At 35.5% G+C, this 13,366-nt stretch overlaps 1 protein-coding gene across 1 annotated transcript in view; it reads left to right on the top strand.

The window, feature by feature from the left end:
* Positions 1–11,517, top strand: part of LOC309664319 (serine/threonine-protein kinase MRCK alpha-like) — a gene marked incomplete at its 3' end in the record, with an annotated part of 28,725 nt that extends 17,208 nt beyond the window's left edge. Inside the window, exons 2-6 of the mRNA XM_082469499.1 lie at positions 5,737–5,820; positions 7,148–7,253; positions 8,845–8,981; positions 9,602–9,738; positions 11,499–11,517. Coding sequence (XP_082325625.1) covers positions 5,737–5,820; positions 7,148–7,253; positions 8,845–8,981; positions 9,602–9,738; positions 11,499–11,517 — 483 coding nt within the window. The remainder of the gene's footprint in view (positions 1–5,736; positions 5,821–7,147; positions 7,254–8,844; positions 8,982–9,601; positions 9,739–11,498) is intronic.
* Between the last annotated feature and the right edge of the window lie 1,849 nt (positions 11,518–13,366).

The following is a 13,366-nucleotide window of genomic DNA, read 5'->3' as shown; positions in this document are numbered from 1 at the left end:
TTCAGATTATGCATCTTTGTTAAGAATATCACAGAAGTGATACTGGGGTCTTCTCATTGTATCCTATCAGGTGGTATATGATTTTGATTTATTCCATTATTCCATTATTCCATTATTGATGATGTTTACTTTGACCTCTGCACTAAGGTGAGATTTTTCCAGGCCTCTCCATGTTGAAATTACTTTTTCTCCTTTGTAATTAATAAGTACTTTGTAGAGAGGTACTTACCCCATTTCTCACCAAACTTGCAATTTATTTGTATGGACACATAGTATTTTTAATTTTATCCATGGCTTATAATCCATTATAGTCTTAATTTATTCTGGCGTTCAAATAGCTGTACAGCTCATCTGTATTTTCCCAGCCCTAGATTTAGCCATTTCTCCAAGGCACTCTGATTGCTTTTAGTGGAAAATGGTATTTAGAAGTCAATATCTGGGTGTTAGGTGTGTTTATTGCTATTGGGGTATCAGTATTCCAGAACTTTTTATTGGATAGAGATGGAGAAAAATATATTATATATCAGTCTCTCTATATGTATCTATTTATCATCTATTTGTCCATCTATCATCTCTACCTACCTAGCTGTCTACTTACTTACCTATAAAAACTATGAGTTCATACACATGTTCATACCTCTAATTTCAATCCAACGTTATAGGGTTCATTCTGGTTTTCTCTCTTTCCATATTTGTAGCTCCTTTCTGTGATGATAGTGAAAAACTTGCCTTTTATTATTCTCAATATGCTTTTTATTTGAGTGACTCTATTCTCTGTGACCAATCTGCCGTCTCTGCAGCTAACCCATCACTTCTCACACTACATGGGCTCTGCGTCCCCACCTTAAATTACCCTCCATGTGCATGCTCTTCTCACCTTGCTGGGCAATAGAGTTTTTAAAAACCAGTTTCCACTCTCACTTAGCAGCATGTAAGAGTTCTCATTTTGTTATACCCATGTCAACCGTTGCTGCTACTAGACATTTGAAATTTTGTAGTTCTGATGAAGTGGTGTCTTATTATTGCTTTCATTTTGTCATGCAGAGATTTTTAATTCTAATTACTAAAATTTATCAGTCTTTCCTTTTATTGCTTGAGCTTTTTAATTGTTTTCTAAGAAATCCATTTCTATAGTATCCCTCTGTCCCCAAAGGTTTGAAAAGATTTAAAGTTTTGCTTTTTTGCATTTAGGTCCTTAAATCACCAGGAAATTATATCTTTGTTTGCTATGAAGTAGGAATCTAACTTTTGCCACCCTGATACCATGAAAGTTAGTTGTCCAAGTACCATTCACTGACTAGTCTATCATTTCCCTAATAATTTGTAATGTCACTTCTGTCACATACGAGCTATTTTTAGTTAGTTACTTATTTGTTTTGTTGTAAAATATACATAACATAAAATTTTCTATTTATTCATTTTAAGTGTAGAGTTCAGTGGCATAAATTACGTTCACAATGTTCTGCAAACATCACCATTACAGTATTTATTTCTCAAACTTTTCCATCTCCCTGCACAGAAGTAAGTTTTATCCTCATTAAACAATAACTTGTCATTTCCCTTCCCTTCAGTCCATGGTAAACTCTGAAGTACTTTGTGTCTCTATGAATTTGCCTATTCTGTATATTTTATATAAGTAGAATCATACAATATTTGCCCCTTTTTGTCTGGCTAATTTCACTTAATATCTTCACATTTCATCTATGTTATAGCATGTGTCAGAATTTCAATCCCTTTTAAAGCAAAAGAATGGACAAGTAGATCAATGGAATATAATAAAGAGCCCAGAAGCATACAGTGGACCAAAGAGAGTCTCTTCAACAAATGGTGCTGGAACAACTAGACATCCACATGCAAAAATATAAACCTAGACACAGACCTTACATTCTTTATAAAAATTAATTTGAAATTGATCATAAACATAAATATAAAATGCAAAACTACAACATAGGAGAAAATCTCATTGACCTTGAGATTGGTAATGAGTTCTTAAATATAAAACCAAAAGCATGATCCACTAAATTATTGATAAGCTGGACTTTATTAAAATTAAAAACCTCTGCTCTGCAAAAGACAATGTCAAGAGACTAAGAAGACTAGCCACAGACAGGGAGAAAATATTTGCAAAAGACAAATCTGATAAAGAACTATTATCCAAAACATACAAAGAACTCTTAAAACTCTACAATAAGAAAACAAACAATCCTGCAGTTTAGCACCTTGGTATTTACCCGAATGAAGTGAAAACTTACCTCTACACAAAATCTTGTACGTGGATGTATATAGCCACTTTATTTATAATTGCCCAAACTTGGAAGCAACCAAGATGTCCTTCAGTAGGTGACTGGATAAATAAACTGTGATACGTCAAGACAATAGAATATTATTTAGTGATAAAAATAAATGAGTTATGGAGCCATGAAAAGACATAGGAATCTAAAGTGCATCTTACCAAGTGATAGTAGCCAATCTGAAAGGGCTACATACTGTATGATTCCAACTATATGACATTTTAGAAAAGGCAAAACTACATGCTGTAAAAAGATCATGTAGTTTCCAGGGGTTGGGGTTGAGGTGATGAACAGGCAGAGTAGAGAAGATTTTTATGAGAGTGAAACTATTCTGTATGGTGCCATAATGATAAACACATGTCATTATACATCTGTCCAAACCCATAGAATGTACAAGGCCAAGAGTAAACCCTAATGTAAACTATGGACTTCGTGTGATTACGATGTGTGTGTGTAGGTTCATCAAGTGTAACAAATGTACCACTATGCTGGGGGATTTTGATAAAGGGAGAGTTTATCCTTGTGTGGGGCAGGGGCTGTATGGGAAATATCTGTACTCTCCCCTCAATTTTGTTATGAACCCTAAAGTGTTCTAAAAAAATTAAGTCTCAGTAAAAAAGTCTATTTCCAGTTATTTATTGCTCTTATGTAGAAATATGATTAACTTTTGTGTTAATTTTGTGTCATGACTTTGTCAAATTCATTTAACAGTTCAAGATTTTCTTTTTCTTTGACATTACTAGGCATTTTCTATTCAGATAATTAATCATGTCATCTGCAAATAAGATAGTTTGATTTCTTGCTTTCTGATCTGTATGCCTATTATTTCTTTTTCTTTTTTTTTAACATCTTTATTGGAGTATAATTGCTTTACACTGTTATGTTAGTTGCTGCTGTATAACAAAGTGAATCAGCTATACATATACATATATCCCCATATCTCTTCCCTCTTGCAGCTCCCTCCCTCTCACCCTCCCTATCCCACCCCTAGATGGCGTCACAGGACCAGATGGCTTCACAGGCAAATTCTATCAAACATTTCGAGAAGAGATAACATGTATCCTTCTCAAACTCTTCCAAAATACAGCAGAGGGAGGAACACTCCCAAACTCATTCTATGAGGCCACCATCACTCGATACCAAAACCAGACAAAGATGTCACAAAGAAAGAAAACTACAGGTCAATATCACTGATGAACATAGATGCAAAAATCCTCAACAAAATACTAGCAAACAGAATCCAACAGCACATTAAAAAGATCATACACCATGATCAAGTGGGGTTTATCCCAGGAATGCAAGGATTCTTCAATATACACAAATCAATCAATGTGATAAACCATATTAACAAATTGAAGCAGAAAAACCATATGATCATCTCAATAGATGCAGAAAAAGCTTTTGACAAAATTCAATACCCATTTATGATAAAAACTCTCCAGAAAGTAGGCATAGAGGGAACTTACCTCAACATAATAAAGGCCATATATGACATACTCACAGCCAACATCATTCTCAATGGTGAAAACCTGAAACCATTTGCACTAAGATCAGGAAAAAGACAAGGTTGTCCAGTCTCACCACTATTATTCAACATAGCTTTGCATAGTTTTAGCCACAGCAATCAGAGAAGAAAAAGAAATAAAAGGAATCCAAATCAGAAAAGAAGACGTAAAGCTGTCCCTGTTTGCAGATGACATGATACTATACATAGAGAATCCTAAAGATGCTACCAGAAAACTACTAGAGCTAATCAATGAATTTGGTAAAGTAGCAGGATATAAAATTAATGCACAGAAATCTCTTGCATTCCGATACACTAATGATGAAAAATATGAAAGAGAAATTAACAAAACACTCCCATTTACCATTGCAACAAAAAGAATAAAATACCTAGGAATAAACCTACCTAAGGAGACAAAAGGCCTGTATGCAGAAAACTATAAGACACTGATGAAAGAAATTAAAGATGATACAAACAGATGGAGAGATATACCATGCTCTTGGATTGGAAAAATCAATACTGTGAAAATGACAATACTACCCAAAGCAATCTACAGATTCAGTGCAATCCCTATCAAGCTACCAATGGCATTTTTCACAGAACTAGAACAAAAAATTTCACAATTTGTATGGAAACACAGAAGACCCTGAATAGCTAAAGCAATCTTGAGAAAGGAAAACGGAGCTGGAGGAATCAGGCTCCTTGACTTTAGACTATACTGAAAAGCTACAGTAATCAAGACAGTATGGTACTGCTTATTATTTCTTATTCTGCCTGAATAGGAAAAGTGGTAGTGAACATCTTTACCTTGTTTCCATTCTTAGGGGAAAGCATTTGGTTTTTCATCATTAGTGGTAGTGCTTGCCTTAATTTCTTGTAAATGCCCTTCATCAGGTTAAGGAAGTCTCTTCTATTCCTAGCGTGTTGAGAGTTATCATGAATGGGTGTTGAATTTTGTCAAATACTTTTTCTGCATCAACTGATATGATAATTTTCCCCCCCTTCGGACTGAAGATAGTCTCTTTTTAAATAAAATAAAATTAAATTGGAGCTAAGGCATCAATAAATTGCCTCATAGGAGGGATTCTTTATTATATTCATTCTATGAATCCATATGAAAAAGTCTATTTATTGGGATGCAGAGTAAAGAGACATTTTTTTCTTCATTACTTTGAAAATTTGGCAAATGTTCTGAATCTCCTGCATTTACTATCAATTTCTTGTATTTTTTCTCCATTGTATTTGTCATTATTCAAGTCTATATACTTATATGCTCTGCTCAGCTGTGCAGCATCTTCACTTACAATCAAACCTTATTCCCCAGTAACATCTGTAAGCATCCAATTCTTTCCATTTCAAAACGTATTTTCTACTATTTCCTCGGAAAGAAAAATTTTATATCATATAGACAGCCAAATTTCATATGCTTTTGAAGTCTAATTTAAGAAATGTAATCTAAGTTACCTGCACCCATTTTTAGATTATTAGTATTCACAAAATCTTGCTGAACCCTCTATAATTGATTTTAATGTATTTCTACATATTTACAGCCATAAATCCCTTCTACATTTATAAGACAAGTAGTTCAAGAAATCTTTTGAAGATTCTGATCGTATATCTACTTAATGAAAGTATCTTTAAATACGTTTATGATTAATATTCTCCTTTTAATGTAGTCTACATGCACATGCTATGACACACATTTAAAAATAGCCAAATTGATATAAAGTATATGAAATATACATATATTTTGTTTGTAGAAATTGAAAGCATAGATTTAAATTACTTAAAATATATTTTCAGCTTTGTGAGAATTTTAGTTTTATTGTGTTTTTGTCTAACAAGTATTATTCTTTTGTCTTACTTGAGAAATAATTTAATTCTTATAATTTTGGTGACATAGGTAACTTGCCTATATTTATTATTGTCTCTTTGATTCAGATCACAGATTCTGCTCACCTTCCAGTTCACACACCAACGATAAAGAGAAAGGAATATCATAATAGAATCCTCTTTCCAACTCAGGTACTTGATTTAGTTATAAACTTAGCAGGTCCTTGAAAAATGAGAATAAGTTCTTTTTGGTCTCTAACCCCTCCCTCCCTCCCTCTCCCCTTCCCTCCCTCCCTTTCTCCTTTCCTCCCTTCTTTCTTTTCTTCCTTTTTTCTTGGAGACTTCTGGTTAAACATAGTAGATTCAAAAATGCCTACACTTTTGCTTTCTAATGAAACTTGTTAAACAGACTAAAGAGAGAGAGTAGACAAATAAGTCAACATAATTTTGAAAGATGGAAGAACCTGAGTGAGGGGTTAGGAGAGCTGAGAAATATGAATGTCAGGTGCTTAGAAATGACTTACCAAAAAGTCACAAGACAATTAATACTTTGGAAACCTAGAAGGATTCAGGGATTAGGGACACCAAGTCCTTTAGGAGGCAGAGGTGACATGTGGTGCTGAAAAGAGGGGAATAAATTGAAGATCTGAGAAAAAGCAGGTAGCCCCTGTACACACTCAGGGCCCATGGCAGGGACTGCAATCTGTCCATGTCACAAATCAGGAAACAGAGACAATGAAGGTGAGAAAATTTCCCAACTAGTATTTGGAGAAACTGGATTTTATTGTAATTTAGATATTGCTAATTTACGATAACAGTAATTTCAAGTCAAAGAGGCATGATACAGAAATGGAAAATCCATAGTGGATTGTCAAATTGTTGATAATTTTGTGAAGACATCTGCAGTTTTATTTGTTGGGGTTTCTACACCTAGAAAGTGTAATGTGGCTTGCTTAATCGGAGTGTTCCAATTCCCGGAGCACATTATTTTTTTATTGATAATAGAAAATGAAACATAATTTTCTATAGAGAAAAAATTTAAAATTATTCTTTTTTTTCAAAGAAGGTAAAAAAAACATATTATTTTTGCTACCCCTCCCCAGTAAAAATATGTATACATAGGCAATTCTGACTCCATTCCTAGTTAAGGAATCATTTGAAGAATTTATCAATCTAGAATTTTTTAATGTTCAGGATATATTAGCTCAAATAAAGGCCAGGCTTTATTTATTTGGTTCCAAATAGTAGTAATGAACATTTGATCACCACTTAAATAATTCTCCTTCTTCTTCTCCTCCTCCTCCCTTCTCTTCTTGGTAATTTTTGGATCCTTTAATCAGTATTTTCCAACTATGAAGTAATTAAGGGCAAGAATCTTAAATGCTGGTAAGAAAAGGGGGAGCTGCTTTTCTTGGCATATATAATGATATTTTGGGCAGGGTGGGTTGAAGGAATCACCAGAATCACCTTTTCATAGTTATTTAACCATCGATGTATGTTTGGTCTCTTCATTTTGTAGCATAAGACCCACAGGTTTTTCCTCACGTCCTTTACCGTTCCCACCAAGTGTCACCAGTGCACATCTCTGATGGTGGGCTTGATAAGACAAGGCTGCACCTGTGAAGGTAAGACCCGAGGAAGGGACACATGGAGTCAGAGCCATAATACTTGTACCTAAGTGTTTTAGTCAACTCGGTGGTTTAGTCAGCTGCCATAACAAAGCACAGAGACTGGGTGGCTTCTAAACACAGTCATATATTCCTCACTGGCTGGAAGTCTGAGATCAGGGCACCAGTATGGTCCAGTTCTGGTGAGGACACTCTTCCAGGTTGCAGACTGCTGACTTCTTGCTGTGTCCTCATGTGGTGGAAGGGGCCAGGGAACTCTGTGGGGTCTCTTTTTTAAGTGCATTAATCCCATTCATGAGGGCTCCACCCCCATGACTTCCCAAAGTCTCCACCTCCAAATACCCTCACCTGGGGATTAGGATTTCAACATGTCAATTTTGAAGGAACACAAACACTCAGTCCACTGCATTTAGTTGGTAAGAAGAAATTTCGTTCTCTTTGAATTGTAGAAGCATGATGGTGAACTGATTACTTTACTAAAAATTCCTCTGAATCTGTTTCATATGAACGGGTGATCTTTGGGAGCATTTGGGGGGGACCTCTGCATTGTGCAGCTCCAAAGAGCCTCATGCCCTCATAGCCTGTGTGAACAGCACCCCAGGGAGGCATGCTGTGTAGCCTGTCCATGCAGGCAGGGCCACACTTATTAGGAAAATGTGTTTAATGAAATTTTGTTCTCTGTAGCATTAGTAGAGTATGAGGATGACATCCACCAGCTTATGTGACAGGAAAATGGAATTGGAATACTATCCTTGAGTTGTAATCCTTTTATTTTACTCAATGAATTTATTACAGTAGATATCGTTGAAAGAAAGAAATGTATTTTTTGGAAATATCAAACAGTGGATCACAGTGCTACACAGGCACCTCATACGTCATCCTAGGGAACAGACTCTGTACTCATTGGTTTCCCCAGCCAGTCCTGTCGAGTGTCCACTCAGGGACACACAGCGCTGAGCAGGACAACTTTCCTGCCCTCAGCATTGTGACAGTCAGAGATGCCTTAACCATAAATGTGTCCTAGCATATTAAAGAAAATAGGATTTTAAATGGGGAATTATGTGCCCATACAATTCTCCTAGGGCAGCAGAGGCAGGCTCTGAGCTGAGCTCCCAGGAGCATCTCCTGCTGCCAGCATTACTCAGTCTCTGCTGAGCCTGGGACAGCTCCACCTTTGTCGCAAGAAGATGGTGACTCTGGAAGCTGCCACCACTGCTGCAGCCCTCAGAACCTGCAACTTCTGCCAGAGTCAAGAAAGACCCTGTTGCTGCAGAGTTAACAGAGTTTCCATCAAATTCAGAAACCACCACTGCAGCTGTGACCTCACACTCCCTCTGTCAAGATCCAAGCCAGTAAAATGGATGTGCTACATCAGGCATCTCTCCCATCTTGACTCAACTCAAAGTCTTACAGAGAGTTATCTTATTAGTGGAGCTTACATCAGGTCCAAAACTTAGTTCCAAGGGAGTCTGGGAAATGTAGTTTTTAGCATTTCACATCTACAGTAGTAGACAGAATTGCAATGGGGGTTGAGGGAGTCAAACCATCATATCCCCTACAATCATATCTCTTTATTTCCCTCAAAAAGCATGTGGGTTCTCATGTCACACAACCTGTGTAGAAAAAGCTCCAAAAACTTGTCCCGTGCCTTTTCATCAGAAGAAAGGTGCCTTCTGTCTAGACTCACAGAAAGGCATGGGAACAGCCTATGAAGGCCATGTCTGGGTAAGTGTCAATATTTTTGTTTCAGATGAAGTCTTAAAGAGTTTATTAATCACTTTTCACAATGTGTGCACAATATTTTTCAGAAATATTTATGATATGTTATATGATATTAATTATATGCAATTGAAAATCATCTGAAGAATATGATTTCAGAATAAAGTTTAAGTGTCCCCGATAGGATATTTTCAAATTTCCCAAAGTTTTCTGTTTAGACCTTACTTTGCAATGAACGAATGCTAAAATCCCTTCTAATGGTGTAAATTTGACTTCCGGTCAGTAATAATAAATTATGAAACTAAAAGTGAAAGAATCTTCTTCAGAAATATTTAAAATCTGAGTTGAATTTGAGGCTACCAAAATTGAATTTAATCTTAGGTAGAGGCAACGCTGTGACTAGTGTTAATGGAAATGGTATCGATCTTATTTTCACAACCTAAGAATTGTTTAGTCCTCAAAGGAATTATGTTATATAGTTCTGTTCCAATCTTTAACAAGTGGTAGATTTGTAACACATATTTTTTTCATTTTTATTATTTTAATTTTATATGTAATAATTGGGTAGTATTTGATGTTTCAGCTTGGATTGCTTTTATTTGTTTTTTGAAAAATAAAAACTAAAGATTCCAAAGAAAGCAGGGATGAAAAAACGATGGCAGAGGGCATTGGCTGTAGTGTGTGACTTCAAACTCTTCCTGTATGATATGGATGAAGAAGACTCAAAACCCAATGTTGTAGTTAGTCAAGTGATCGACATGAGGTAAGCTTCAAAAGGGAGAGTATTTTTTATCAAAAAAATCTGGGAATAAAAATGGTTTCTGAAATTTTTAAAAATAGTGTTGTCATTTAACTTATGTTAAGTTTCTAATTTTCTCCATTGCCATGTGAACTTTAAAATAGAAGATTTCTGCCTGAAGTTTGCATCATTACCTCTTGGGTATGGATTATAATTGTGTAATATTTGTAATAGTTTTTTTATTTATTTTTTTAGTCAGAAGTTTATATTCTTATGTGTGTGTGTGTGTATGTGTGTGTGTAGCAGAAAAGGAAATACAACCTTAAAACCAGATGCTCTTTATATTGAGATATAATTCATATATTATAAAATTCACCATTTAAAAATGGGCAACCCAGTGGTTTTTAGTATATTCACAAGGTTGTAAAACCATCACTACAATCTAATTTTAGAACATTTTCATCACACCAAAAAGAAACCTTTATTAGTTAGCAGTCACTCTACATTCACCCCTGCCCCCAGCCCCAGCAACCATTAATCTGTTTCTATCTCTATGGATTTGCCTATTCTGAATTTTATATAAATGGAATCATACAACATGTGGAGTTTTGTAACTGGCTTCTTTCACTAAGCATAATGTTTCAAGACTCACCCATGTAGCATGTATCAATACTTCATTATTTTTCATGGCTGATGCCCTTTATCAGGTTGAGAAAACAGCCTTCTCCTCCTGGTTTGTTGAGTGTTTTTATCTGTAAGGGGTGTTGGATTTTGACAAATGCTTTTTTTGTGTCTATTGAGAAGATCACATGATTGTTTTCCCCTTAATTCTCATGATGTATTACATTAATTTTTACTTGTATATAGAACCAATCATACATTCCTGGGATAAATCCCACTTGGTCATGGTATCTAATCTTTTTAATAATATGTTGGATTGGGTTCAATAGAATTTTTGAAGATATTTGCATCTATATTAACACAGGATATTGGTCTATAGTTTTGTTGCCTTGTGATATTTTTGCCTGGTTTTGGTATTAGGATAATACTGACCTCAGATTAAGTTGGAAAGTACTCTCTTCTCTTTTATTTTTGAAAGAGTTTGTGAAGGATTGGTATTAAATATGTTTGGTAGAATTCACTAGTGTGGTCATCTGGTCCTGGGGGTTCCTTTATGGGATATTTTTTGATTGCTAGTTCAATCTCTTTACTTGTTATAAGTCTATTGAGATTTTCTACATCTTCTTGAGTCAGCTTTAGTACCTTGTGTTTTTCTAGGAATGTTTCCATTTTCTTTAGATTATCTAATTTTGGGAGCATACACTTGTTCATAGTATTCCCTTTTATTTTCTGAAAGGTCAGAAGTAATGTTCCCACTTTACTTCTGACTTTAGTAATTTGAGGTTTCTTTCATTTTTTCATGGTCAGTTTAGCTAAAAGTTTATCAATTTTTGTTGATCTTTTCAAAAAACCAACTTTTGGTTTTCTTGATTTTCTCTTATTTTTCTAGTCTCTGTTTTATTAATTTCCACTCTAAACTTTATTATTTCCTTCCTTCTGCTTGTTCTGAGTTTAGTTTGCTCTTCTTTTCCTAGTTTCTCAAGATGGAAAGTTAGGTTATATATTGATTTGAGATTTTCATTCAGTTATCCTTTCTGACCCCTTTTCTTTCTCCTCTCCTTCTGGGACTCCCATTATATATATTTTAGTATTCTTCATGGTGTCCCAAGGAACTCTGAGGTTTTATTAATTTTTCTTCATTCTTTTTTCTTTCTTTTCTTCAGACTGGATAATGTTAATTGACCTGTCTTCAAGTTCAGTGATTCTGCTTTCTGCCTGCTCAGTTCTGTTGTTGACCCCTTCTGGTGAATTCTTCGTTTCAGTTATTGTACTCATCAACCTCTGAATTTCTGTTTGGTTCTTTTTTGTATTTTCTATATCCTTATTTATATTTCCTACTTGGTGAGACATCATTCTCATACTTTCATTTAGTTCTTTAGGCATGATTTCCTTTAGGTCTTCAAACATATTTAAAATAGCTGATTTAAATCTTTGTCTGGTAAATCCAACATCTGGGTTTCCTCGGAGATAGTTTCTATTGATTGCTTTTTTCCTGTGTATTGGTCATACTTTTATGCTTCCTTGCAAGTCATACAGTATATATTTTTTTAAACTGGACATTTCAAATAATACGATTGTCAGCTCTAGTTATCAAATTCTACTTCTTCTCCAGGATTTGTTATTGTTGTTTGTTGTAGTTGTTGTTTGTTTGTTCAGTGAATTTTTCAAGCTAATCTATAAAGTCTTTATTCTTAGTCATGTGTAGTTATTTGACGTCTCTACTTTGTTAGCTTAGTAGTTAGCTAATGATTTTGCAGAGATTTCTTTAAACATCTGGAACCAGTGAATCTCCCACACTTTGTTGAAGAGCTCTGTGTGCAAGTGGGGTCACTTCTTCAACACTCAGCCAGGCAGTTGACAACACGTTATACTTGTGCAAAGCCTCAAGAATATTGGAAGAGATAATGGCAGAAAACCTCCAAAATTTGATGAAAAACATTTATCTATGCATCCAATGTCAGCCAGAGGTGAGAACTTATGTCCTTCTCTGGTCTTTCCTGAGCATATGCATGACCCTAGGCATGTTCACAGTTCTATGCATGTGCATGATGCTCTAGATTCTTAGCAATATGTCAGACCTTTTCAAAACCCCTATGGATATCTCATTTTCTAACTTTTCCTTTTAAGAGTTTTGGTTAATCTATTATTTTGTCCAGCTGTTAAGCACTGCATAGGCAGCTATGCAGTTAAAATGCTTGCATGAAATAGTTTTTTATAAGTTCCCCTTGGGGAATAGACTTTTCCCTGGGAGACCTCTGAATCAAGCCTAATACTCCAGCTCCTTTCTCCTTCCTCCTCCTCTTTCCAGGTCCCTCAGGTGTCCAGTGGCTTCTAGGATGCACTGTAAATGCAGGCTGCCATTTTTCAAGGCTACTGAGGAGCTGGAAATGGAGCATGAGACTAGGGCGAGTTAAGCTACCACAAAGCTCATACTTCTTACCAAGATTCGGCTTTTTTTTACTTTTTTATTTTAAATAAATCCTCCTCAGATTGCCACAAACCTTGGTTAATTTATAGAGTTCTAAAAAAGTTGTTTCTGATGAATTTTGCTAGTTTTCGCATTTCTTTTATGAAGGAGAGAATCTTCAGAGATCCTTACTCTGCCATTGTTGCAAATGTCACTCCAGACACTCTTTAAGTGTTTAATAAAGAATATTGAATCGGTGAACTTATAGAAAGTGTATCCTTCGGGGAAAGGCAATATGCTCTCTGCTCCCCCTGATTCTTCTGCATCTTTTTGGCTCCTCTACACTTTTCTCTTAGTGTCTCTGAGCATCTGTCCTTGGCCTTCTTTTCTTCCTTCTCTGCACACTCCCTGGGTGGTCCCTTCACTTTCTGTGGCTCCAGGTAGTGAGACATTTATTCATAGTATTCCCTTATACTTCTTTTCCAGGTGTAACCTGCACTGTGATGGCTGTGTGCTTGCTCAGCCTGAACTTTCTCCTTATCACAGATTCTGTGGGTCTCTACATTCATCCTGTCTTATTTTGATTCCTTACTCACAAACTTTGTTTTGTATTCTTCACCTCAG

This window comes from Balaenoptera physalus (genome assembly GCF_965194825.1).
Source record: "Balaenoptera physalus genome assembly, chromosome: 7".
Classification (NCBI taxonomy): Eukaryota; Metazoa; Chordata; class Mammalia; order Artiodactyla; family Balaenopteridae; genus Balaenoptera; species Balaenoptera physalus.
The sequence above is the reverse complement of the archived record's forward strand: the minus strand, read 5'-3'. Positions and strand labels throughout refer to the sequence as shown.